The 27,422-nt window shown below is 47.7% G+C and overlaps 8 protein-coding genes across 8 annotated transcripts; 4 read left to right on the top strand and 4 right to left on the bottom strand.

Annotated features, from left to right (window-relative positions):
* Positions 1-332: 332 nt before the first annotated feature.
* TRUGW13939_00775 (uncharacterized protein) lies at positions 333-3,626 on the top strand (the record flags this gene model as incomplete). The annotated part of the gene is made up of 5 exons (XM_035483981.1): positions 333-608; positions 676-2,159; positions 2,212-2,784; positions 2,841-3,004; positions 3,061-3,626. 5 exons carry the CDS (start codon positions 333-335, stop codon positions 3,624-3,626), a joined length of 3,063 nt encoding a protein of 1,020 aa, XP_035339874.1.
* Positions 3,627-6,664: 3,038 nt separating this feature from the next.
* On the bottom strand, positions 6,665-7,549 carry TRUGW13939_00774 (uncharacterized protein; the record flags this gene model as incomplete). The annotated part of the gene is made up of 4 exons (XM_035483980.1): positions 6,665-6,747; positions 6,802-7,135; positions 7,160-7,329; positions 7,387-7,549. The coding sequence occupies 4 exons, from the start codon at positions 7,547-7,549 to the stop codon at positions 6,665-6,667; spliced, it is 750 nt and encodes a 249-aa protein (XP_035339873.1).
* Positions 7,550-7,965: 416 nt separating this feature from the next.
* Positions 7,966-9,924, top strand: TRUGW13939_00773 (uncharacterized protein; the record flags this gene model as incomplete). The annotated part of the gene is made up of 1 exon (XM_035483979.1): positions 7,966-9,924. The coding sequence occupies one exon, from the start codon at positions 7,966-7,968 to the stop codon at positions 9,922-9,924; it is 1,959 nt and encodes a 652-aa protein (XP_035339872.1).
* Positions 9,925-10,449: 525 nt separating this feature from the next.
* TRUGW13939_00772 (uncharacterized protein) lies at positions 10,450-14,176 on the bottom strand (the record flags this gene model as incomplete). The annotated part of the gene is made up of 11 exons (XM_035483978.1): positions 10,450-11,381; positions 11,447-11,953; positions 12,009-12,655; positions 12,727-13,106; positions 13,169-13,251; positions 13,317-13,474; positions 13,530-13,614; positions 13,672-13,821; positions 13,877-13,926; positions 13,981-14,023; positions 14,077-14,176. The coding sequence occupies 11 exons, from the start codon at positions 14,174-14,176 to the stop codon at positions 10,450-10,452; spliced, it is 3,135 nt and encodes a 1,044-aa protein (XP_035339871.1).
* Positions 14,177-15,844: 1,668 nt separating this feature from the next.
* TRUGW13939_00771 (uncharacterized protein) lies at positions 15,845-17,744 on the top strand (the record flags this gene model as incomplete). The annotated part of the gene is made up of 3 exons (XM_035483977.1): positions 15,845-16,432; positions 16,503-16,682; positions 16,755-17,744. 3 exons carry the CDS (start codon positions 15,845-15,847, stop codon positions 17,742-17,744), a joined length of 1,758 nt encoding a protein of 585 aa, XP_035339870.1.
* A 901-nt stretch (positions 17,745-18,645) lies between these two features.
* TRUGW13939_00770 (uncharacterized protein) lies at positions 18,646-21,120 on the bottom strand (the record flags this gene model as incomplete). Its single annotated transcript, XM_035483976.1, has 3 exons — positions 18,646-18,819; positions 18,870-19,328; positions 19,378-21,120. 3 exons carry the CDS (start codon positions 21,118-21,120, stop codon positions 18,646-18,648), a joined length of 2,376 nt encoding a protein of 791 aa, XP_035339869.1.
* Positions 21,121-22,607: 1,487 nt separating this feature from the next.
* Positions 22,608-24,233, top strand: TRUGW13939_00769 (uncharacterized protein; the record flags this gene model as incomplete). Its single annotated transcript, XM_035483975.1, has 1 exon — positions 22,608-24,233. The coding sequence occupies one exon, from the start codon at positions 22,608-22,610 to the stop codon at positions 24,231-24,233; it is 1,626 nt and encodes a 541-aa protein (XP_035339868.1).
* Positions 24,234-25,098: 865 nt separating this feature from the next.
* On the bottom strand, positions 25,099-27,070 carry TRUGW13939_00768 (uncharacterized protein; the record flags this gene model as incomplete). The annotated part of the gene is made up of 4 exons (XM_035483974.1): positions 25,099-25,511; positions 25,569-25,646; positions 25,698-26,298; positions 26,351-27,070. 4 exons carry the CDS (start codon positions 27,068-27,070, stop codon positions 25,099-25,101), a joined length of 1,812 nt encoding a protein of 603 aa, XP_035339867.1.
* Between the last annotated feature and the right edge of the window lie 352 nt (positions 27,071-27,422).

Raw genomic sequence — 27,422 nt, 5'->3', positions numbered from 1 at the left:
AAGAGCGAGTCTCTCGCTGGCTGTCCAACGAATTGAGTGGCCTTCCCTAATCAACGATCCTCCGCGAGGACTTTGAACAAAGGATCGACAATAATCAAATCTATCGCTGAATTTCGAACTTTACGGTTTCAAGTCGCATTTACTTGCGCTTACTTGTTTCACTTTACTTTTCACACGCGTCCTTTTTTCGACCGTACACCAACAACACTCGACAGTGCAACTATTTTCGTTGTTTAATTTCGAGGTTGCCCAAAAGTCAACTCACGCCGTGCTCATCCCATCAAATTTGTTTTTTTTTTCTTTATTGAATCGCCACACTACGAATCGCAACCATGTCGAACAACGTGCTCAACCAGGATTTTGGGTCTGACGATGAGGAGGAAGACTTTAACCCAGCCCCCCCTGTTGAGTCTGATGAGGAACCGACCGCCCCTAGTCGCCAGCGCGGTCGCGAGAATGTGGCTAACGGTCACGCTGATGAAGAAGATGAAGGCGCCGATGCTGAGAATGGCGGGGAAGAAGAGGAAGAAGAGGAAGGGGAAGGTGTTGCAGGGGAAGAGGAGGAAGAGGAAGAGGAAGAAGACGAAGATGATGAAGATGCTGTTACGGTAGGTTACTTTCCTTTTTAGAGACTGTTTTCGTACTAATGCAGCTGGCTAACATAAAATGTTTTAGGGTCGGCCCAAGAAGCGCAGAAGGCGGGGTGGCGTGAATGCTTTCTTCGAAGAAGAAGCTGGTGTCGACGACGATGATGAAGAAGCCGAAGACGAAGAGGACGATATGGGAGATGGATTTGGCGCTGAAGCACACCCCGACGACCTAGATGCCCTACCAGTTGGCGCCGAACTAGATGACGGCAGACACAGACAATTGGATCGCCAACGAGAGCTTGAAGCCAATATGGATGCCGAGAAGCAAGCCGCCGCTCTGAAAGAAAGATATGGACGTAACCGCATGGCTGCCACGGATTCTCTTGTGGTGCCCAAGAGACTTCTTTTGCCCAGTGTGGACGACCCTAGTATTTGGGGTGTCCGTTGCAAGCCTGGCAAGGAGAAAGAGGCCGTGTTTAGTATCCAGAAACGTATCGAACAACGTCCTCCCGGTACCCGACACGGAGTCAAGATTATTTCAGCATTTGAACGAGGAAAGACTATGAGTGGTTTTGTCTACATTGAGGCTCGGAGACAAGCTGAGGTTCTAGAGGCCCTTGACGGCCTGTTGGACATTTACCCAAAAACGAAAATGATATTGGTGCCTGTCAAGGAAATGCCGGATCTTCTGCGGGTCAAAAAGTCTGCAGAGCTCAATCCGGGTGACTGGGTGAGGGTCAAGCGTGGTAAATACCAGAACGATCTTGCTCAGATCGAAGAAGTCGAAACCAACGGCCTCGAAGTCACCGTCCGCCTTATTCCTCGTCTTGACTACGGACTCAATGAAGATCACCAAGCGCCTGTTGATGCTAAGCGGAAGAGGTTCGGCGCTGCGAATAATTCTGCTGCTCGGCCTCCACAACGTCTCTTCAGCGAGGCGGAAGCGAGCAAGAAGCATGGCAGGCATCTGGTTGGTACTTCCAACTTGAGCGGAAAGTCATGGAACTACCTAGGGGATACCTATGTTGATGGTTTCCTTGTCAAAGAGATGAAGATCCAACATCTGATCACAACAAATGTGAACCCTCGATTGGAAGAAGTTACCATGTTTGCTCGTGGATCTGAAGATGGTGCCGCCAATCTCGACCTGGCATCACTGGCCAATACGCTGAAGAACACGGTTAGCGAGGACGCATACCGCCCTGGCGATATGGTTGAAGTGTACAAGGGCGAGCAACAGGGCATAATCGGTCGTACTGTCGCAACACGTAACGATATCATTACGCTGGAGGTCACAGAAGGCGATATGAAAGGACAAAGAATAGATGCGCCAGTCAAAACACTACGAAAGACATTCCGAGAGGGTGATCATGTCAAAGTCATTGGTGGTAGCCGTTACCAAGACGAGCTGGGTATGGTGGTGCAAATCAATGGCGACAGCGTCACTATCCTCAGTGACATGAGCATGGAGGAAATCACTGTTTTCAGCAAAGACCTGCGGCTCTCAACCGAGTCTGGCGTTGATGGCAAGCTTGGAACGTTTGATGTGCATGACCTGGTGCAACTTGAGTAAGTAAACAGCTGCTTGACGTCGAAACTCGATTTACTAACATATTGGTAGTGCTATCACTGTTGCATGTATTATTCAGGTCGACCGGGAGTCACTCCGTGTTATCGATCAAAATGGCTCCGTGCGCAATGTCCTACCATCGAGAATCGCCTCTAAGATTTCGATACGAAAGGATGCTGTAGCTACAGATCGCAACGGTGCAGAGATTCGCCATGGCGACACAGTGCGCGAGATGTACGGCGAACAGCGAAGCGGAGTCATCATGCACATTCATCGATCATTCCTTTTCTTGCACAATAAAACTCAGACCGAAAACACCGGTGTCATTGTGGTTCGCACCTCGAATGTCGTCACAGTGTCGGCCAAGGGAGGCCGCTCTACCGGCCCTGACCTCTCGCGGATGAACCCGGCCATAATGCAGCGGCCACCCCAAGGCTCTGCTATGCCGCCACCTAGAACAGGTGGACGTGATCGCCTGGTTGACAAGACTGTTGGTATTACGAAAGGCAGTTACAAAGGTCTTATCGGTATCGTGAGAGAAACCACAGAAGACCTGGTGCGAGTTGAACTACACACCAAGGGAAGCAAAGTAATGATTCCGCGAGGTAGTGTCGTTGTGAAGGAGTAAGCTTACAATCTACATTCTATTAACATGGTTCTGTGCTAATCTTTTGTTACAGCCCTGTCACCGGACAAACAATTGATATGAACCGTGGTGGACGTCCTCGTGCACCGGGTGGAGCTGGAGGTCCCCCCAGAGACGCAGGTTGGTCTGGCTCACGAACTCCGATGGCGTCCATGGACTCAAGAACTCCTGCATGGACCGGGTCGTTGTCTTCCAGAAGTAAGAATATATTGTCTCCAAAATATCTGATTATTGCATACTAACATCCCTAATAGCTCCTGCTTGGGGTGGCTCTTCCGGCAGCGGCTCACGAACACCAGCTTGGAAAGCCGACGGATCACGCACATCCTACGGTGGAGCTACATCTTACGGCGGAGCTACAGCCTACGGTGGCGGTATGGGCGGAGGACGCACACCAGCATGGAACAGCGGAGCCCGGACTCCCTACGACTCGAGCGCGGGCAGCAGTGGTTTCGACTCCTTCGCATCAGGCTCTCGCACTCCAGCATGGGGCTCCGGTTCAGGCGGCGGTGGTGGACGCACACCTGCTTGGACCGGCAGTGGCTCATCGGCCAGCAAGGCCTACGATGCACCCACCCCCGGCGGCGACTATTCAGCACCTACGCCCGGCGCGTATCCGACTGCGCCCACCCCCGGCGCTTCAGGTTCAGCTGCGACTCCGCGCTGGTCAGATAATGCGCCTACTCCTGGAGCATTGAATGCACCAACGCCCGGTGCTTATGGGGGAGGTCCACCGCACGACGCTCCTACTCCGGCCATGGCTGCTACACCTGGTGCTACCGGCGATGATAATCCGACGTATCTAGATGATTCGGAATGATTATTGTGAGACACAATCACCAGTTCACATATACATCACTGAAAATCCTTGTAATTTGTTCTTTTACTACTACCTACTACCACTACTCTGCATAACTAGAACACATGTATTTTTTCCCCTCTTGATCAAAATCAATACCACTTTAACTTCAATTTTTAAAGTACTTATTACATATAACATTTCCATTTTCTAGAAGTGAAGTGGACATCATACATGTAGAAGAAGACAGCACAAAGAGACCCGCCAAAGCTAGTAATTGATGTTTCTCAATTTGGCGTTCAAAGTTCAATTTCAATCTTGATCTCAACAGGTACAATCGCTACATAACACCCAAATGTCCTCATTGATGAATGTCAAGAGGAGAGAGTGAGAGTGAGTGAGACGGGTCACCCGATTTACGTAGCTTAAATACCAATTGTCGAATACCATCGATTGATATTTCTCATTCTGGTGCCTGTCCATCTTGCTTCTCAGGAGAGAGAAAAATGTCTATGACCTTGTGCAACACAAGTTTTCCCGAGTCATATTAGATTAAGTCAAGAGTCTATGATAACACACACGTGGCTGATATCAGCTTGGGTCATCGGCCAAAATACTATCCCAGAAGGTCTGTAACGGTACTGAGTTAGTCGACAGCTGAAACTTTCAAAAGAAAGAAAGAAAAAAAGAAGAAAGTTTTACCCAATCAATAGACTCAGGATTCATCCATTGCACACCATCAATCCAATCATCAAAAGCACTCCCAAAATCCATATTCATCATTTCTGATAAATGAGACTGTTTTGTTGAAAGCAATGCCCTGCAATAAAATAAAAGACTGTTAGCGATGTTCCTCTGAGAAACAAGCGGCGGAACATAGTAACACACCCAATATGGCTGAGGATTGGATGAGCCTTAGCACAGACCTCGCTTTTCCCTTGCAGCCGATCAATGCGTGTCACAGCTGCATCAAAGTCGGCACTATACGGCGATAAATCAACAATGTCAGGTTCATCGAGCAGGCAAGATGCCAGAGCGATCGCTCCATGAATGGCATAAGAGCTCGTCAGTCCAGATAACAGCCACCTGTAGTGTCTGAGGCGGGGTAGGTCGCAGAATTGCCGGTGGACATCGAGCAAGGCAGCGCCGGAGATCATGCACTTTGCCCTGGAGGCTGATCGGAAGCATGGGCCACGGGGTTTGCAAAAGGGACGATGAAGGAGGAGGTATAGCTGGTGAGCGTATAGTTGTAAAATGCACCAATGCGCATAGCTTGAAGGGTCTAGCAAGCTCGGTGACCCATCCAAAAGAAATATCGAGTCCCACTGGCGTTGTTCTTCGGCGACTTGGCTGTCGAAAAGACTGAGTACAGTTTCATCATATTTTGAAGTACTCGCCAAATGGCGGCATATCTTAGAGGATAACAAAAACATCTGGATTTTGAATCTCATGACAGACATCTGTGTTGGTTGGCTAGATGGCGGGAGAATAATATCCTCCTTGATATCGTGGTCGTTTACATCGGCCGGCATCGTGGCATCGATGTTCAGTAAAGAAGACATATCTATATCTCGAAAAAAAGTGGCTTGATATGTGTGGAGCAGCAGAATGCCGGCCCAGCAACGACGTCGACGTTCGGCATCCACGCAGCTCATTTTCTGGGTGTCGGGCCCAACATTGCATTTAAGTGCAATTCCGATATTTAGTGTCAGCCCTGTGTGTATCTCTCAGTCTATCTCCAAAAAAAGATCTAGGGGGTTTCCAAGGTACCAAGTCTTACCTAGCAAAGTCCACGAACGTTCAGCACCCTCGTGATTACTTATAGTATAGATGAGTAGCAGAAGGGTTTCCAAAGTGCTGAGGTTGTGGCGAATCATAAATTGGTCTTGAGAGAGGCAGACCATGGCAGCTGTACGAAATCGATAGGCAATGTTTGAGGTGTCAAGGGGGCGTGAAGTATCTGGCCATAGCTCAACCAACATAGCGTCGTCACTTTCTATTGTGTTCATGGTGGCCGAGCATATGGCAAAGAGCAGCGCTACCCAGGAAATATCGGTGTGTGAGGAGCTTTGGCGAAAGGTATTATACTGCTTTTTAAATGTTGGTCCATGGAGAATATGGAACAATGGAGACAGCCGAGTGAAGTATTCTGTGACAAGATAGTCACAGCAGTGAGGCGGAGGCAAAAGTGCCAGTATCTCATTGCGCGATACTGTTGGCCCAAGAGAAAATGGGAAGTAAAGTGTCGCAGGGGAAGAGAAAGGGTCATTTGGGCTGCCAGCAGATTGGCCCGTCTGGTCCATCGGACGTTGCAGGAGGGCGTCCCATTGACCATGCGTGTCATTCGGGCGATTCTGGGCCAAATTGCTCCTAATTTGAATAGGATTGGAAAGGAGACTGCTAAATTCTGGATCTACTGGGTTCCTGACCGGGGTTTGTTGCTGCACCGGAGAAGCTATTGAAATTGTAGTCCGAGCATTAAGCCCCAATTCAGCTGGAGAATTGAGTTGGTCCCGGCGATAAGTACAGGCTTCAACACAGTCTCGTCGCTTGCATGAAGCACAGGGGTGCTGCCGGTCACACTTCAATTTGGAGAGTCGGCATGGTCCACAGTTGACGGGCTTTCGCGGACGACGCTTGTGAAGGGGTCGTTTGGGCTTGCTGTCGCATGTAGCATGCGGTGACCCGGCGGTATCAGGAGTCCGAGTTTCTCGAATTTCGTCGGTCATGACCACGTCTGCTGTGAGTAAGAAATCGGAGACGTCCTAGTAGTCATGTAGTTGTAATGGGAAAACTGTCGGAGACCTCGGAGAAAACGGAAGGCGAAAGGATATCTCCGACGTTTCCGGTATTTCCGACGTCTCCGATCCCTACTTTGATAAAGTATTACTTAGACACAACTATCGTTTACAAGATATAAATTCGTTTAAAATATATACATTAGTTTATGTAAGAATTTCATAGCCTACCACCTGCACATATAGCCATTGTTGCGAAATTATCGTGTGTAACTAATCTATATCAATTTGTTACTCCGAGTTAGATTAACATGTGAACCTTTAAACATCTTTGTACATGGAAAAGGTTGGAAGGTCTATGGGCGTTGTGTTCCCTGCCCACAGTCCAGCACATCCAGCCCAGTCTATAGAGGCAGTTAGTATCGCCTCACAGCTCGTCGGGGAAAGAATCGACTTACAGGAAAGAAAAGCTACAACAAGACCGAAGGAATATCCAGCCTTAAGCAACCCCTCATTACCTACCATGTTGCCAGAGGCGAGTAACATGAGACATATGCATAAGGCAGCTAAGTCCAAGAACAAGACCCAGGAGGATCGCATGGCCGCAATCGAGAAAAGAACAGTCAGGATGAACCACGCCCATATGTAGATTGCTAACGCCTGTTTAAACTCGGGCCCAACTGTCCCGGTCTGCGGATCGGTGTATGCTGCCATAATTCCTGTCCCTGGTAGGTATATCATTGCGTAGGAAAAGTTGAACGCAGAATACGAGGGGAACAATGTAGCCCCGAACTTTCCCGGTAGTTAGTATGCAACAGTCTGGGCGAATGGTCTTTGCTTGATACTTGCAGTATTGCCAGTCAGAAACTCCATGACCCCTGCCAGAAATTGGCAAGCACCCCCGAAGAACATCAATACTCCAATGAGAATATTTGGCACGGTGATTGAACGCGCTCCAAGTCCCAAGGCAGAAATGAGAAAGATTCCTATCGTCTAAATAAGACTTTTTTTTTCATTAAGAGGTCCGTTCCAGTATAACTCACCAGTCGCAAAAGATAACAGCCCCAAGGGCGCAGGGCTCGCAAGGGTTCGATGAATTATGGGGAGGCCAGGCTGAGATCTGTCATTCACATGCCCCCCAGCAGTACGCTGCCTTTCCAGATGTTCCGGGTGATGCTTGTAAGCTTGATCTACTGCGTCCGACATGATGGAAGACTGTTGATTTGAGTGTTTGAAGCTTGATTGTGAAAACCCAAGAAGATTGAAGTAAAGGGAATTGACTCTACTTATAGTTTATTCATGTTCTAGCTCTTTTCCGAGACTTGGTGAGAAATCAATTGATATCCCATCACATCACACAGCAGAACGAAGCCACGGCGGAGCTTCCGCCCGGTGATCACTGTAGCTACGTAACATATGGGTATAGAATTGAAGAGGCTATTTGTCGAACCAAAGATTGAACGTTGATTATACTTTGAGGATCATTCAGATGTTGTGTAGTGCCATCGGGCTATGCGGACAAAAGCGGCCCACCCCGAGAAATGTGCTGCTTTCCCCGCATCCTTTTTTGCCTCCCCGGATTCTAGAAGCTACAACATCAATCGATACTGCCAGATCAAGAAATGGCATCGTCATCATCGTCGTCGTTATCACGGAGACTACCAGTCAGCTGCGAGAACTGTCGACGGCGGAAAATCCGCTGTTCGGGCGTAGACGACCGGGCTCCTTGTGAGACCTGTGTTCGTCGCGGATATGCAACAACTTGCACATTCAAACGCGAGTCTCTCCCACGCACAATTGCTCAGAATAGTGAGCTTTTGAAGCATATCTCCGACCTCAATGCACTTCTCAAACGAAATATAAGCATCACACAGACTTCGCTTGAGCAAGGACGAGACACGCTATCTCCACTTTCTGTCCAGGCAGAACCAACTGAAAAGGATGACACACAGGATGATACCAGCATCAAAGTTTCTCCTACCGGTAGACTGTTGACTTCGACTTCTAAACATGTGCGATGTATTCCATATAACCGAGTGGGAGACGGGGTCGTGCTCGAATTAATGCAGGAGCCGACGTGTAGCCCCCTTGCTGGTTTTGCTTTCTCTCCTGCTCAACAGGACCTGCTTGGCTCTCTGCCTGCATTCGAGAATTGCGACAAATTAAAAGAAATATTCCTGAATGTGTTTTCTCCACTATTCCATATCCTCCATGAACCTACATTCGAAGCCAAATATCGCGATTTCAGACGAGCACCCCAGTCAACGCCAATCTCATTCCTCGCTTTGCTGTTCGTGATATTCTCTCTCGCCATCACCTCATTGGATGAACATAACCCTTTGGTCACCGAGATCGGGCAAGGAACTGCTTTAGGTGCCATTAATGCACGAGGTCTAGCATCCCACTATCGATCAGCTGCCATGAGATGTCTATTTGCGGATGATTTTCTGAGCCAGCACAATCTCTGTACTCTTCAGTCTCTGGTCCTTTTAGTTTACGCCATGAGTCACGCAGGCGGGTCAATTTGGTCCCTCCTAGGATCCGCTTTGCACATTGCTATAGCGATTGGATGTTCGGTGGATCCGGCGAAATTAGGTGTAGGTATTATTGAGGCGGAGGAGCGTCGACGTTGCTGGGCTGGACTCATGATGCTGTATACGATTCAGAGTACAAATTTTGGTAATATCATGCCGTTCAGTGTACGCGCAGATGTTCTCCTTCCTGCTAATGTGAATGACGAAGAATTGCTGGATGCAACCAGTGGTTCCTTACAACCGAAACAGCAACAAAAACTGACCCAAATGTCTTATATTCTCTCCAAATTCAAATTGTACAATCTTGCATTTGATATATGCCGCCTTTCTTCCTCTACCCCCTTTCCATCTCGACAATTGGTAATGAAGTTGGACGAACAGTTAGCTGTGGAAGTGAAGAAACACATGGCTCTCTTCGAAGATGTGCCGAGTCTACCCTTCTATCATGTTGCCCATTTCTACATCGTCAACAATTACACTCATCATCTTTCACTTCTCTTGCATCGGCCTTATCTAGGCACAATTGAATCTGCCTCTCCACTCGAGCCTACTCAAGCACACATTCACGAAAGCCGCCAACGGTGCAATGATTCCGCCATGAAAATACTCTCCAACTTTGAGAGTTTCCATCACAACCCTCATCTGAAGCCTTACCGCTGGTATATATATGGTTTTGGTTCTTTCCAAGCTTTTCTCGCCATGACCACCCTGCTAGTTATCATGGCCAAGGGCAATATCTCTCCTACATCAAAGTTAGCCATTCAAACAGCAGTCAACGCATGTATGAATATCTTCAGGGAGAATTCAAGCGTGAATGAGACGTGTGCTAAAGCATTGGCTGTTTTGGAACAATGTTTACAGACCCAGATGGCAGCAGGGTTTGAGCAGAATTCTCTTGGAGAGTCCCTTTTTGCAATGCCTCCAACCCCTTCGCCAGATGACACATTTTCAAATATCTGCGGTTCATTTCCACAGTTGGAAACTATCATTAGAGATATACCCTCGGAGAATTGGCTACTGCCTTCTGGATTTCCTTGGGCTGAGTGACTTGAAAAAAATGAGAGAAGAAAAAAGAAGGGAAAAAAGGTGAGAAGTAACCAAAAAAATCTTAATCCATCTCGCTATCCGTTAAAAGTAGTGCATTATCTCATGATAGTTTATGATTTTAACTGAAGATATATCCACCAAAAAAAATGTACTTTTACCTGAAAATAACCTTACACTAAGTTTTAAATTTTGACTACACTGTTGCGAACGATCAAGACATCGACCCAGATACATACCAATAGCATTTGAAACTACACTTCTTAGTAATGGAGCACCTAAATGATAACATTTGAAATAATAATATCACTGGGTCAATTAGAACAAAGCATACAAATAGCGAGTGACTATATACCCCAGATCGCGAACATTATACTGTTGCACAAAGACATACAGGATTGACCTCAGAAAGAAAAGAAAAATAGTTAAAGTAAGAAAATAAAATAAAAACCTCTTCGAAGACGATGGCGACAACTGGTGCTTTTCACCATAGTACATATATAATTCCTCCTCTTCGCCATCGTCTAGTCAAACAAATGATCGGATATAGCGGTTGACAGCATCGACATTCTCGTACACGTGCCAATGGCCAGTACGATGTAAAACTTCCATACGGGAGTTGGGGAATTTCTCATGTAGAGCAGTTACAACCTCGACGGGTGATGTTTTGTCTTCGTCGCCGGTCATGAGCAGAATTGGGATGGCCAGTCTTTCAGCTTCCATAGGAGAGGTTATGCTGGCAAGTGCTGTGCAAGCTTTTGCATATCCCTCGGGGCTGGTTGCTAGGAGGGATGCTCGTACGGCCGCGTATGCAACAGGTTGATACATTTTCGTGGTGGAGGAAGTGCCGGCGTCACCAACAGCATCAGCAGTTCCTGATTCGGCCATGCCTTTCTCTCGGACAGCCGCAGCGCGCTTTTCCATGGCGTATTTCGAGGCTTCTGGAAGAGGACATGGAGGGGGGCCCATCAAAACTAGGCCGTCGATTTTGGACAATTTGCGAGTACAGAAAGCCAGAGCGATCAAGCAGCCCAAAGAATGGGCAAATATCGTGATTCTAGAGGCTCCAGTATATTCAACAACGTTTTCCAGATCTTGGGCGAGACTGTCAATTGTTACAGTCGACGCAATGTTTGTTGGTGTCAGTCCATGACCCTCAAGGTCGTAGATGTAGCTTGTGTAGCGGTCTTCAAAGTCTCCGCTTCTTATTATAGGCGTGAAGTATTCGCTAGATGCACCAAGCCCGTGAACAAAAACAGCTGTCTTTGTCCCATGTCCAATCCTACGCACATTGACTTGCTTCATACCAAGTTTTAGAAGCCCAGCTCCGCCAGCTGTGTTCTCAAGGTTGAGATCGGCGAGGTGAGATTCTAAAGAAACACGTTTGACAACTGCGTTCTCTGACGTTGAACTTCCGATGGTGTTTTGGAGATTTCCAAGTCCAGTGACAGATATCTCAACTGTAGCAAAAGAAGAATTTGTCAGAAGAAAAATTCTATGTAGGAGTAAGTATGGATGGACCTACCTCTGTCTCCGGGTTTCAGGAACTTGGGCGGGCTCTGACCAAAACCTACGCCAGCAGGAGTGCCAGTAGCAATTATATCGCCGGGCCTAATAGTATTTGCCTCTGAAACTGTTTTTATAAGCTTTGCAATAGAGAATATAAGGTCATTCGTCGATGCCTCTTGGCGCTTTTCTCCGTTGACAAAGGTCTGGATTCGAAGCGTTTTAGGGAGCTGGGCTGCTGGAACAGCAACCGGGCCCATGGGACAGAAAGTATCAGGAGATTTCCCAATATAGAATTGCTTATGGTCTCTCTGCCTCTCGCGAGCAGTAACGTCATTGATGATTGTAAATCCCCATACATAATCCATAGCGTCTTTCTCGGCGACTTGGAAGCCAAGTTTTCCGACAATGACACCAATCTCGCCTTCGTAGTCAAGAGTACCAGTGAAGTTGGGGTGAGGATAAATTTCATCGCCACAGGCAATAATGCTAGTGGAGCGCTTGGTAAATATTACCGGGTGTGTTGCTATCAACATAGTTAGTTTCTACAACATGACCGAAGGGGTTGATTATATTCTCACGTTGATCAGATTTATCACTCGAGTCATAACCGCTGCGGTTGAATTCGACAGCATGATCAACATAATTTTTACCGACAGCCAAAATGTCCCGGTCATTGATAGGGGCTTGGACAGTGACGTTTGAAAGGGAAATTTTCTCACCATAAGCGACCAGGTTGTTTTGCAGTTCAATGACTTGGTAAAGGGAGGTGACTGGGGCACCTGAAAGCATCACCAACGGCGTAATCATAGAGCTGTCGAAATCAAGATGGCCGATACGTGGAGATTGCGATTCGTCAAGATAAGCAATGTAGTTGCTGAGGTTGTTATTTGGCTTAGAAGCCGGCTGCTCTAGCGCACCACTTGACAGATGAAAGTCCTTTGGAGATGCTTTGTGGATCCTGCCATTGATAATGATGACATTCAGCTTACTATGGTCCTGGAAGATGGTAATATCCTCTAAAGGATTGCCATCAACGAGAATCATGTCCGCGTAGTAACCGGGCAAAACTTTGCCTAGCTCATGTTCTTGCATGAACAGCTTTCCAACACCAGAAGTAGCCGCAATGATGGCTTCCATCGGGGTGAATTCAAGTAACTTCACAAAGTGCTCTAGGTCTCGAGCATAAGTTCCATGTGGTGTCCAAGCAAACCCATAATCTCCTCCTCTGTAAGTTATTGTTAATGAACTGAGGAAGGCCGATAAGTTAATAGAAGAAATAAAAAAGGGTCACCGTACGGTAGAACAGTAATTCCTCTCTGATGCATTTCTTTGCAAGCTTTGATAGCTATTTCCAATTCTTTCTTGTACCCGTCCTGCTCGGCTTTGTTGAAAGAGTAACCGAAAGGACCGGCTTCATAGGTAGTCGCGTATAGCCAATTCAGAGCAGGAGCAACAATATGGTGATGCTTATTTTTCTCGAGCTCGTCCATTGTAGCCTCGTCAATATAGCTTCCATGGTAAATGATGTCAACACCATATTTAACACATTGAGCAACCGAGTCCCTAGCCCGAGCGTGAGAGCATACTCTGAGTCCATGACGGTGAGCTTCATCGACGCACGCTGCTGTTTCAGTCTCATCAAAAAAGCAATCTTCGGCAGCGCGGTCTCCTAGAATCTGATTTCGTGCATTAGCAAATGAATAATTTGTAGTTGAGAGGGGAAGGGGGGGGGTTTTACTTCTTCTCCCGACATGCTCAACTTGATCTGATCCACACCAAGATCGGCATGATGTCGGATAACTTCACGCATTTCAAGGGGGCCTTTTGACGGAATGAATGAGTTACTATTGTACATAAATCATATGGATGGCTTGTTTGGATCATACCATCGGCAAATGCTGTAATTCCTGGGGTAAGTTCTCCTCCTCGGCGAGCAATCTCCTTTCCATTGGCTAAATAACGAGGTCCAGGGATACTTCCCTGGTTGATCGCATCCCGGATAACACAGTCCAGACGATCTTTTGCAGAAGCCGCACCGTAACACCTGAGTTTCCTTTAGTCAGTGATTTCCATCGCGTTAGTAGTATGTGTAATCTCACATGGTATATCCGGAATCCAAATATACCATGGCAGACTTAGCAGTCGCAATGGTATGCTCTTCAACACCGATTTCGCCAAGATTATCTATTATGATTGTATTAAATTAAACCGCTTGCAGAGTGGTGATACTTTGAGACCTACCAAGAGCAGATCCATTCCATGTCAAATGCGTATGGGCATCACCCAAGCCAGACATCAGAGTTCGACCGTTTCCATAGATCACTCCAACGGAAGAATCACTTTGTAGCTTTTCAACTTCAGGAACAGTTCCGACGTATCGAATCCGCTCCCCTAAGGCATTGATGAGAATGTAAATTAATTAATCCTTGTCTAGAGAGCTTCCTACCTTCAACATAAACATCTCCAGTGTAGGGCTCGGTCCCTGTGGAATCGAGTCTATTTGATATGAGCTAGGTAGCCAAACCTGAAAAATATTTGGTAAAAACTAACATTCGGACATTGAGAAACAGTATTTTTGAGTCGGATGATGTTTCTGATATACGATTAAGCTTGGCAAATCACTTGGCAAATGCTTCGTAAACGTACCAACCATGCGATGAGCACGAGGCTGCAACGCCGTATCAAAGCGAACATCTCCATAAGGAGTAGCCTTGCGAGTTGGAAGAGGAGACCCCCAGTCATCCATGGTTCTCCCGGGGCGCAATGGCTTTGAAGAGCCGTGGACTTGGCTACAATATGGTACAGCTGTCATCGTGCTGTTGGGAGCCATGTATACCCTGGTATTCCTGATTTATAAAACGATCCTCTGATTTTGTTTCTGAGTGAAAGAGACCAAGATGGCAAGGGAGGCAAACGGCGGCAGCATTGCCTTCATTTTTATAGTCAATTCTCGGGTACCCCAGATCCTGCATAAACAGATCTCCCCGCAGTCAAAGCGGCTGCTTTCATATCCTGTTAGTCAGTTTTAGGCCTGTAAGGGGAAACTCCGCGTGAAAATCCGGTGTAAGCGTCAAATGGCTTGTTCCTTACGCGGGGGTAAGCAGATCGTATCGGGGTTCAGCGGACGTCGGAGACATCGGAGATGACTCCAGGTGTCGATTGAGCAAATCCGGGGGATCGAAAATAGAAAAAGCTAAAATTATAGGTTTCCACCTTCTCAGTGAAATGTTCTGTTTTAACCTCACGAGGCAAGATGATGACACAACCTTCCCTTCAAGTACAAGAACTATCCAAACTTTCAGATCTCACACATTCGCACTCGGATATTATGGATTTTCAAATTCAGCAAACGCCAAGATTCGGGCTAATAACCCCTTCGAAGCAGCATCATACAGAGTCTTTATCTTCTCATATTGAGTACGCTGGCCCGGAGAAAAAAAGTCGAGTGAACTCTGAACGCGAATCTCACGAGAGCAACGCTGTGCCTGGCCACGACAAACACCATCATTTTCGTCTTCCTTTCTCTCATACACATTATCATGATGAAAAACGCCTTCATAGTTTGAGTTCACGCAAATTGCCATTTATTTCTGCGGACGCAGTTGCCAAGGCTAATGGCGAAAATGGCTCTTTACTTTGTCTGGCTCCCCAATAACTGTTCTATAACATCCATTTAACATAAGCTATAGGGTTAGTAATCGATGACATTGTCTACGACGTTACCGATTTCTCCACGGAGCATCCTGGAGGGGCAATGCCTTTGAAACACTTTGCCGGAAAGTCATGTTCCTGTGAGTGTTAGCCATGCTTTATTTCCCTTGATAACATATCACTAACCCGAATCATGCCCATAGGGCAATTCCACAAGATTCATAGTAAAAAGACACTAGATCTTTATGGCGAAAAGTTCATAGTAGGAATAACTATCGGTGTGCCGAATCCTTACGAGGAGAAGCCTGGTATCTTTCGCCAGCTATGGAAGTCGCACCACTTTTGATATCAATTGATACGTACCGGCCTGCATGCTATAGTGTAAATGGAGCATTTTGAACATTAATAATATTATCACTATTCAATGTTAACACAAATAATTAATCCTATTTTCATATCCTCTTGTTTTTTTTTGGCATTGCAATAAATATCAATTGGTATTGCTACATGTATGTCTATAGCAAGCAGCCTTGACCAACATTGAAATTCGCGGAGATGCGCGGCGAGGACTCGGAAACATCAAAATGTGAACGGGGAAACATTCGGAGATGGCGAAATTGGCGGGGAACTTTAAAAGACGTTGGAAGACAAATAAATATCTGGCATATATATTCAAGCCAGGCCTATTGACATCAATTTGATCGTTATTAATCAATTGATTTCTTCTTTCAAGCATCAACTGTGACTTCAGTTCCTTCTAATCATGACAACTTCTCTCACAAACTACATTGCCTTTCGGGACCCAGAACTAGGAGTACCTCGCATCGGTCACCTAGATCGAGACAGCAATACCATCCAGCCACTTTCCTTTGCTTCTGGCGCGCCGTTACAGGATCTTTACCAGGTGATTGTCGCAGGTCCGAGTCGTATTAAGGCAACAGGAACCCCAATCAATTTCACATCAACCCAGATTCTTCCACCTATCAGTGGCCGCGATATTCTTGCTGTGGGCAAGAATTATGCAGAGCACGCCGTTGAATTTAACAAGTCCGGGTATGACAGCTCTGATAAAGTTGATCAGCCCACGCATCCTGTCCTGTTCACCAAGCGATCGACATCCATCGTCGGTCATGGCCACCCCATCGCTCTATACCCGTCTTTTACACAAACCTTGGACTACGAAGGTGAGCTAGGTGTGATTATAGGCAAAGCTGGTTTAGGCATTTGCAAGGAAAATGCTATGGAACATGTATGGGGCTACACTATCATCAATGATGTGACCGCCAGAGAGCGACAGCGCGATCATAAACAGTTCTTTATTGGAAAATCCGGAGATACTTACTGCCCTATGGTATGCTTGGGTCAATATATTTCTTTCTTTATTTTGTTCTACAGACTGACGAGAATGATTACTACTATAGGGGCCTATTGCTGTTCCTGCAAACCATCTTCCCGACATTCTCCGGGTTGAGACCTTTGTAAACGGGCAAAATAGACAGAGTGCAACCACCAAGGATCTAATTTTCTCTATTCCCACTCTTATTGAGGTCCTTTCCGAAGGAATTACGCTTCAGCCGGGAGATGTGATTGCCACAGGAACGGTGCGCTACTATTCTATATATATATATTTATTTATTTATCTACAAGTTTCATGCTGACAAAAAGAAATATAGCCTGCTGGCGTCGGATTTGGACAGAACCCCCCTGTCTTTCTCAACCCAGGCGATGAGGTCGAAGTGACTGTCACAGGTTTGGGCTCCCTGAAAAATACCATCATTCGACCCAAGCCTGGTCTTTCATTAGCAGCTGTGCCAAATGATTTGGCTCTTCCGCAAACCAACACATCAAAAACCATTACCGAAAATTCTCTCACAGAAGTCCATGGGAAGCATCTGTATCAGAAAACAGAGGGTGCAGAGTCTTCTTCTTCATCGATCGTGTTTGTTCATGGGCTAGGCGGGTCTATGGAGTTCTATACGCCTCTCATCAACGCTCTCGGTCTGAAAAAATCACACAAGTTACACCTGGCGGATTTAGAGGGCCATGGACTCTCACCAACTTCTCCGTTATCATCTATAACTATTGACTCTTTGGCGGATGACTTGGCGGGCATCTTTGAGATAGCAAATCTCTCTTCATCTTCAGATACAACGCTAGTCGCTCATTCCATGGGGTGTCTTGTGGCACTAAGATTTGTTATCCAGCACCCTGACCAAGTGAAAAGATTGGTCTTGCTTGGTCCACCTCCCAATCCGCTCCCAGAACCTGCAGTAAACGCATTCAACGACCGTGCTACTCTTGTTCGTAAAAGGGGCATAATCGCAGTACTTGATAGTGTCGCTGAATCTGGCACCTCACGCCGCACAAAGGGTACTATTGGACTCACAGCAATCCGGCTTAGCTTGTTTGGAACAGAGCCTGAATCTTATGCCAAAGCTTGCACTGCACTTGCTGGAAGCAAGGCATTAGTACTCGAGTCCGTCCCATGCAAGACCTTAATTATTACTGGCGATGAAGATAAAGTCAGCCCTCCAAGTTTATGCACTACATATTCCGGTCGGATTCCGAATTCGTTGCCCCCTGTGGTCCTGAAGGAGGTGGGTCACTGGCACATTTTTGAAGATCCTCAGGGTGTTGCTACAGCAATTCAGGAGTTTCTATGAATATATGATAAGAATATTCGAGAGAAGGACAAAAACGGAATTAATTAAATATATATAGAATCCACACAAAAAATGAAAAGTATTGATACATTTCGGATCTCCTATCATTAATACACTCCATACATATACACCACTGTATAGTCAGAATCGTTGAATCTACAACATCTAATCAATTCAATGTTGATTTCAAGGTAGAACAGGACCAGTCCAAAGATCCCAAATGTTGTAGTCAATCAATTGATGTTGACATGGATATGGCGGGAAAAAAATCCTTTAAAATATATATATATATAGCACTTAGGTCAGGAGAAATTAGAACATTGAAAAAGACAGTAATATATATACATATTTTACCCTATGAACCTAGTAATAAACAAATAAAACCAAAGACCAAAACCATCAGCTATCTATTTCGCCCAGTACAAAAATAGATAGCCAAATAATTTTGGCCATAAAACCCGAATCAGACTTGACTTGCTCCATGATGAATAATAGTGCAACAATAAAAGAGAAAAAAAGACTAAGCACTAAACAGTAGAGAAAGAGGCGTGAAGCAGGCCCTCGGATAAACATTAAATAGTAAACCCTCCCTTCTTGTTCCCCCTCTTCTTTGCAAAATGAAAAGAAAGAACCCCTGAGATGTGTTCGACTGAGAACATGCAGCCCGAACAATGAATACTGAAAAAAAGGGGGGAAAACATAAAAAAAAAAAAAACGTAAAATCGCTCATAAATCCGACTCTTCTTCCTTTGAACCGTCTCTGCCCAAAAACTCGTGACCAAGGATAAGTCTAAAAAAAATCAAAGAAATCCATTTTTAATCGGTTGTTGCTTTCCTTCTCAAATGCGCCAGTAAAATTGCGTAACGAAAGGTTAATAGAGAGAGAGAAAAAATGCGATTATCATGCGTTAGGAATAGCTCGAGCAAGAATGCGAATATTGTCCACGAATCCCTTGACAAGATCTTCGTATTGATTCGAGTCGTCCCTACTCATGACCAGGTTGCCCTGTCGTCGAAGCTCGGCGGCGGAGATTTCCACTTCGAGTTCATGCTCAAAATCATTCTTGGAGGGTCCCTAGATGGTTTGTTAGTCAAAAGAAAATAAGATTGCCGCGAATTACTGACCTCTGCCATGCCGACTTGGGTAAGATCAATCTGATACGCCAGATGGCGATAACTCATGCGATCTTTGACTCTATCAACCCCTCCTCTGCCACGAGCACCGCCACCATCTGAGACCTGGAGATGCCGTATATCTCCATCAAAGTTCATTTCGATATTGACTGAAATTCGCCAGTCCACACAGGTCGAAGGACTATAAACGTCCAAATCGGCTAGTCGGCATTTGACTATCTTGGCGAGCAGTTCACCTGTCTTTTGGTCTGTAGTCACTCGTACTTTAGGCTTATGTCGAGGGTGGAGATGGTGCTGGATGACTGGTGGAAGTTCGTTTGCTGATATCTCGTAAAATGTATCACGTTCTCTTTTGTGTGCATAGGATAGTGGAATCCTAGGAGATCCCGGTTGGGGCATTGAAGCTTTTACAGCATCGTTTAGAAACGTATTCATAGCGCGGTGTTGTGCCTTGAAACTGTTAGAACAGGGTTTAGTTTTCAGGGGAAAGGATACTCACTAAACTCATAGAGCTTTCAAATGCTGTTCGAAAACCAGAACCTTCTCTGTGGATTATGCACTCTGTCATGATCGGTAGTCGAAGACGCTCTCCTCGATCCTTGTCCACGAGTCTACCTAATTTTGCTTCGATCTCTAACGTAGCCATTGACCCAGTCGCCGCCGCTCCGGCAGCCCCGGCGGCAAGATCCTTTCGTAGTACTACTTCTTTGAACAAGAAATCACAAATGGATTTTGTAACTTCTTCATAGGGTATTTTCCCCGTGATTGAAGGCTCCCAAGGACCTAGTGCACCGTGTGAAGGTTCCGGGGGTGCGGTAGCAACGACACGGCCATTTGGCGGCGTGGCACCGTTAACAGGCGGCTTGACCGGCGTTGGTGTCGATGTAGACGGTGGAGCATCGGCCAGAGTAGATGGCGAATTTTCTCGTAATGAGAACCTAGCAGAAGCATGTTTTGGGATTGGGGGTCGCGGGCTTGGTAACACTGGGCCTTTTGCTCCCATTCTGGTTGCCTTCCTAGCGTATATCGGGGGCTCATCATATCTGATTTTCTTTCGCTTTGTTGGCCGGCCTAGTGAGCTTGAGGGTCGACTGACTACCTCAGATTTCACCGGTCGAGAAGGCGCGGCCGAAGTCTCACGAGACGGGGTATGTCGAACCAAGGGAGAGCTGCTTGTCTGCATCGCCTGAGGCTGAGAAAATGCTAGTTGAGGTGTGAGAGATTGCTGTTTCAAGGATTCTGCGGAAGGGCCGTTGTAAGACTGATGAGCCGGAGGACTGTCTCTCCAGCGATCTTCATCTGTGCTTGTGCGATGAGGTGTGGTCCCTTGGTCTTGTGAAAGACTCTGGCGGGAGACAATCGTTTTCGGGCTAACGCTGACACTCCTTTCTCTGTCTGACTCTGAAGGGTATTGACTTGTTTGTGACTGATCTGGTAGCCTTGGTTCTCTCTGCGATGGCGAGACGATCTGGTGGCTGGGCGACGAATCTCTCATTTGAATCTCCGGGCCTTGGAGATCTTGTGAGGCGCGCGAGTCCATGGGGTGAGAGTGACGGTGTTCCCCTGTTGGCTGCAGCTGGACGGACTGAGAAGAAGGACGATGGAGGGGCGCAGAAGGCGGGCCTAGGGGTGTTCCAGGTTGAGAGCGCTGTGGAGGAGGCGAGAATTGGTGTTGCTGCGGCGGGAAAGATTGTTGATGAGGACTTTCACTCGCGTGGGACGAGTGACTGGACCTGGATGGAGGACCGGGGGGGTACTGGACATGTTGGGTACCCTGGTGGTGGGAGAAGTAAGACTGCTGTTGCTTTTGCTGGTGCTGAACTGGCGGTGCTGACTGAGGTGTGTATGGTGAAGCAAGAGGCGGCTGGGCGTACACCGCGGGACTGGCTGGGGTGACCGGGTGAGGGTCTCGCGACGGAGGAGGATACGACTGGGACGGGCTCTGGGCATGATGCGGCGGCGGTCCTCCACTGACTGATGAGGTTGAGTTGTATTGGTAGGGCGACTGGAGGGAAGGGTATGCGGTCGATGCGACGGGGGACTGGCGAGGTGGCTGCAAAGGAGGAGGTTGAGGCGGACGCGAGTAATAGCCTGGCTGGTACGATGAACCGGGCGTCTGAGCATCGTTCGGTCTTGCATATTCAACAGGATTCAGCGGGTCAGAGTTCTGGCGAGCAGGCGATGTCTGTTGCGGCGGCGAACGGGGTCTCGCATCGCTGTTCAACATGCTGCGCAAATCCATGGCGACGGCGGTGGGACTGCCAGCCCCAGGAATGGCTCATCCAAATGCGACCAACTCCAGCTCTTTCTTTTTCTCTGGATGCGAGGATACTATTGCGACATATGGCAGGGCGGGATTCGTAGCGGGCGTGAGGCGAGATGGGGGTGGGAGAAGAAAAAGCCGGATGCGCGTCTTTGACGTTTCCAAGACGGAGGAGGTTGATCGAGGTTTGGGCAGGCGCGACCCAGCGTGGCCTGTGCAAACGGACACGGCACGCCAAGGTGGAAGAGGAATATATGTTGTTTTGCTTTGTCTTCTTGTATCGAATGGTATTTTATTTTATTACGAATAATTGAGGCCTATTGCCGGCATTAGGCAGCTCTTTTATGCCGAAGCTGTTCTGTCATACTATGATGTGCCAGTACGTACTAGCTGCATTTGAATACAGTGCCAGGCAGCTGTGTCTCAAAAACGACTACGATGCAGTAGAAACCGTGTCTATCAACAGTGCCCTGAAATCAAACGACATTTATCGCCTTGTGCTAGCACCTGCAGCGCGTTGTGTCTGCGCAAAAAACATTTCGCGATGCTGAAAGGTCACGTGTCATCTTCACGAAAATTAAGGAGTTTCATATCACGTGACTCCGCACTAGCCACGGTGGCGCTACTGTTGTGCGGGTTAGCGCCATCTTAAGCATATTTCATATTTAGCAGTCTACCAACAATCAATATGCCCAGCGGTGACCACTGGCCACCGACAATGCGACGAGGTGCATATCTCCGGGCGGATCGACTGTACTTGTTGCAGCAATTCTCCCTCCCCGACGATCAATGGACACCACATGCCAGGTGGAAGACAAGGGATGGTCGATGGCTGTTTTCGCACTAGTCCTGCGCGCCCTGTATAGTATACAGGGTCTATTGCCTCCGCGCCGGTCTGGACTCGGAATGCGTTGTGTTTGCAGTCGCATGTGCAATAATAATATCCGGAGTCACTTAATAATAGTAAACGTAAATCGTCACAACGAGCGTCGTAATGGCCCACTCAGGGGCCGAGGACCACTGGACCGGCCGCCCCAGAACACCGCCGCCACGGCCACCCCGTGACTGGCCTCTTCCTTTTCTCCCTCTCGCTGCGTCGTACCTCGTCTTGTCGTCTTGTCATATCCAGTGCTGTTTATTCTGTATGCTTTCTTTTCTGCGCCAACCGCATCTGTTGTCTCTGCATTTTGCTTATCCGGCCCTCTTCCCCACACAGCAGCCAAGTGGCGCCCGTTCCAGCCGCTGCTAATTATAACAACACGCTTTCACAGTCCGATCTCCCCGGCTAGCCCAGAAGAATACAAGCAACTGGCACCTCCAAGCATGAACTGAGACGCCCGCATCTTCCCGGAAAGCTTTAGTAGCTTTTGCGATGTGTCTTGCGACGTCACAGACTCGACATTATCGGTTGCAATGAGCATCTACTACTCATGGGGGAACAACTAAGACACCGCCAGTCTGTGAGCATGGCCCAGCCAGATATCACTATTCCAGATGCCCCTCGAGACCAGCCTCGAGACGAGCCAGCTGAGCCTCATACTTCCGAGGTTGAACGACAACGACCACGCGATGCCGATCATCCTCCGCCAGGAAACACACACGTGCACAATGCCATCCCGCCCATCCCCAACGGCTTCTCGACATCTCCGCCCAAGTCGATCTTGAAAGAGCGAGACGAAGAGTTTTCCGAGTATGCGGAACGCATTTTTTCTCAGTTTCTGGTCTTCACGGTGCCGAGTTACTTGCAACACTATGTCACCGGTGCCGAACCCGAACCGCCGAAACGATCACAAGGCATTGCTGCATTGGACGGATTGAGAGGCTGGGCATGTCTCCTCGTCTTCAACTTTCACTTTTTCTTCACATATACATGGGACACCCACGTCGGATGGGGCTTCAACAAGCAGAATTTCGGCCTCCATAAGCTGCCCATCGTTCACCTCCTTTTCTCCGGCCATATCATGGTCGCCATCTTCTTCGTCATCTCCGGCTATGTCTTGTCGTACCGACCCCTCAAGACTATCCGGAGTAAATCCTTCGAGCAGACATTCAGCGTCCTCTCCTCGGCGACCTTTCGCCGTGGCTTTCGCCTCTACGTCCCCTCGGTAGTCGGCATGTTTTGCGTGTTTATCGCCGTCCGATTGGGTCTCTACAACTATTCGAACTGGGTTGTCGCGAAAGGGCGGACGGTTACCGGGACGAACGAGCAAAACCCGATTATTTTGAGCTCGACATATATTCAGTTTTGGGACTTTTACCGCACTCTGTGTCGATTGTCGAATTTTTTCGACTGGGGCTTGTACTACAACAACTACAACCCTCACTTGTGGACTATTCCTGTGGAGTTCCGCAGCTCGATTGTGCTTTTCGTCACCATTTTAGGTACTAGTCGGTTCACAACCCGGGTGCGTGTAAGTCTCGAGGCTTTGACCCTTTGGTTTTGCATGCGATGGGGTCGTTGGGAGGTGGTGCTCTTTCTCAGCGGGTTGCTGCTAGCCGAGATAGACCTCATCAACGGCATCTGGACGGCACCATCTTCGCCCGAACCACTTACAGAAAAGCACGCCAACGCTGGCCCCGTTCGACAGTTTGTCCATCGACGACACGAGGAACTCTGGCTCGCTGCTTTCATAGTTGGTCTCTATGTCGGCTCCACGCCAAATTCCGGATATCCATACACACCCGGATTTGGCTGGTTGGCCAAAATCACGCCAGCACCGTACCCCGAACCGCATCGCTTCCCGCAGACAATTGGTGCAGTGCTGATTGTGGCAAGCATCAACAACTGCAAGAAGGTCCAAAAGCTTTTTGTAAATCCACTATCCCACTACCTCGGCCAGATCTCATACTCCTTTTATATCGTACACGGTCCCGTCCTTCACGGCTTTGGATATGTTTTGATGTATAATATCTGGGGAATTACCGGCCGCGCAACCAATTTTCAATTCCTGGCCGGCGCGTTCCTTGGCTGGATCATCTGCCTGCCAATGGCGCTGTGGCTTGCTGACATTTTTTGGAGAGCTGTCGATCTGCCCAGTGTTAAACTTGCGCGTCAGTTGGAAAACAAACTATTGAACGTGCTTCAATATTGAAGGGGAGATTTCTTTTTTTTTTTGCATCCCCTTCTTTCAAACCCACTAAGAAAAGTGTGTGTATCTTTTGTTAACCTCACCCCTACTTATTACCACACACACTCTCTCTCTTTCTCTCCTGAAAGAAACAAAAGGTCACACACTCCCTCTCTTCAGGGTTTTTGTATATGTATATATCAAAAGAAAAAAACTCAGCGCTGTACTTTGTGCATATGTGTGTATTCGATATCCAGGTGCAGGGGCTTGTATCATTGATTCTCCCCTTCTTTCCCCGTTGTTTTCCATTGGTTTTTTTTTTATGTTAATGCCCATTCTTTTTTTCTATATCTATACTTGTATTGTGTGAGTGACTTGAGTGAGTCAGTGGTTTGGGTTTATTGCTACAACTACAACTTTTTTTTTTTTTTGGGAAGAATTAGAATGAGCGACTAGAAATGGATAAATCTTGTCATCAATCTCGGGTTATTATTCATTTTTACTCACACTGTACTTAGGACGAAGCGAGCACCTTCCAATGCTGAGAAATCAGCGTCTAACTTTCATTGACATGTATAATATTGAAAATGCAAAAAATATCCACTCAAAAACATTTCGGAATAAAAGTCATCATTTTTTCTTTCCTTTTTTTTCTCTAATTCTTTTCTTTTTTTTCCCACATGGAAAGATCAAAGGAGGCAAAATTCAAACAGTTGAAAGTAAATAGGTCATGGGTCTCATCAATTGATGTCGTATATAAACACGTCCAAATGAGAAATAAAAGAACATCAACAATGGATTTGAAAAGACGGCAGAAAAGAAGAAAAGCACAAACAAGAAGATAGTTTTCAGATAATCTAAAACAATTCAATCCTCTCAAGCGAAGAATTTACAATGCCACGCCCCAGAACCCTTTGCCGCCACATACACCAAGCCAATCGCGAGGGTGGCCCGATGGTGTTGTAGCTCCATGTGGTGACCAGGACAAGTTGGAGATTTCATAATCACATAGCCATGCAGCGGCGGGACCACGCTCCGAGGTCGATGGACCCGTCGAAGCACCAGGTGCAGCAGGGGGTTGCATGTTGTGTTGGTTGAAAAGATCCCAGATAAGAACACAAGAGTCATCAGCTCCAGAGGCAAGAGTGCCCCGGCGGCTTGGTGACCATTCTATACAATTGACTGCTGCTGAATGTCCCTTGAGTTCTATCAGAGCCTGACCCGGCTGTCGTACATCGAGAATGCGGATGATATTGGAGTCTTGCGAAAATGTTGCGAGCAAGTGGGCGTCATGTGGAGATGCTAAAAGTTGGCTTTAGTCTGTGTTCAATCTCATGTAGCACAGAAGCAATTACTTACTGGCAATGCGTAAGAGGGGAGGCGGCCAGGAGGCCGAATGTCCTGAAGCTGACGGGCTTGACGCTCCAGGGCTCATTACTGTCTCTAGTCAGCATTCAATGCCATTCGTTTGGGTGTCCGGTTACTTACGTTTCTCGGTCTTCTCCGAAGGCTCATATATGATGGTGCTGTGTTCCAGACTCCGAAGATCAAACATGCGGACACTACCGTCTGCACCACAGCTGACAAAGACATCGACACTATTCGCGCAAAAGCGTACATCATACACTTCTTTGTCATGCGCGATGAGTTGAGTCTTGGCTGTCAAGGTCGGTATATCCCAGATCGTACATGTGGTGTCGATACTGGACGTGATGATGAGACTGGGAGAGATTGTGTTCCAGTCCAGTGCCGTGATAGGCGCCGTATGTTCTGGAGACTTGGAGTTTGATAAAAGAGCCAGAGGTGACAGCTTGGCTGGAGGTTGGCCTTGATTCCGTCCGGTAATAGAGCTAGAATTTTGCATCATGTGAGGATTACTTGGTAGTGACCATAATCGCAAATGGTCGCCTGATGTCGCAAGGAGATCGGTAGATTGCTTCTGAGAGGACGGAGGTTCCCACAATATCCTTGTCACTGGGTAGGAATGCGTTGCTTCGGCCGTCTTCACATATTCTAGCTCTACGTCGCCGGGAGCAACATCTGGGGTATCTGCTTCGGGTTGTTTGCGGTGTAGGTCGACGATTTGAATCTAACAACATAGTTAGCAAATCTGACAACCAAAATAAAGTCTCAAAACATACATAGTTGTGGCCGTCCTCCAGATAGCTTCCCAAGGCGACTTTGCCAGCAAACGAGCCCCCTGAGGACATGGGCCACTTGCACCAGTCGGCAGCATAAATCGGCCAAGGAGCAACATAGTTGCTGTTGGTTGGAAATTGCATGTCACCATTGATCGGAACAGACCCCGAAGCCATTGAGTGATCCATCAGCAATGTATCAGTGGGCGGCCGTATATCAGCAAGACCCAGGGGAGAGTATTTGGCGCCCGAGGGCGTGTGAGGTGGGTATCCAGACCCAGGCGGAGAGGAGTACTTTGCACTTTCCGGCGTTGACCCATATTGCTTATACTTGTGTTGCTCAAACCCAGCGGGACTCGACCTCGAATGACCATGGCTGTGATTTGTTGTTCCCGAGCGAGAGGACGTCATCTGATGCGGCTGCGTCGCGATAGGTGGTAACGTAGGCACGGCAGAGGGTGCAGGGTTGGTGGAGTTGGGCGCCGGCCGATTAGGTCCATTTCCAGGCTGCAGCGCACCAGGAAGGGCGCTGGTGCTCGAAGAATACTGCGAATGCTGAGGCGTCGATTGCTGGATATTTATGGACGGAGGCCCATGAGCACCGGGGGCATTTGAGGCAATCGTCGTGTTGGACAAGGGAATATGAAGCTCCTCCGACGGCCGTGCGAAAGTAGTCGGCCGTCGAGGGGTCTCGTACTGCTGTTGGGGCTGCTGATTCGCCATGTGGACGAATTTATCCAAGCTCCTCGTCGCGTCGAGACAATCGTTTGCTGATTATCACAGCAGGGTAGCGTGAACGAGAGGAATCGTGGCTGGTTGATGGACCGGGAGAACGCCTGAAACAATGCCGGCGAGAGGCCCAGCAGCAGCAGCGAGAGCTTAAGCTGTCTGTACTGCACCGAATCCGTGCACTGAGACGCTCTCAGTCGGTCATCTCGCGCAGTCGTGGCAGGCGTGGTGGAAGCTGGGAGATTGGAGAAGAGCACGGAGGAGTATCCGAAGCTGAAGCGGCTCAGCCCAGGGCTTGGGTCTTTCCCCGCGCCGGTTGGGCCAGCCACGCCCGGGCTGCTCCTTC

Source organism: Talaromyces rugulosus, chromosome I, assembly GCF_013368755.1.
Source record: "Talaromyces rugulosus chromosome I, complete sequence".
Taxonomy (NCBI): domain Eukaryota; kingdom Fungi; phylum Ascomycota; class Eurotiomycetes; order Eurotiales; family Trichocomaceae; genus Talaromyces; species Talaromyces rugulosus.
Note: the sequence above shows the minus strand (reverse complement) of the source record. Positions and strands in the feature narration are given on the sequence as shown.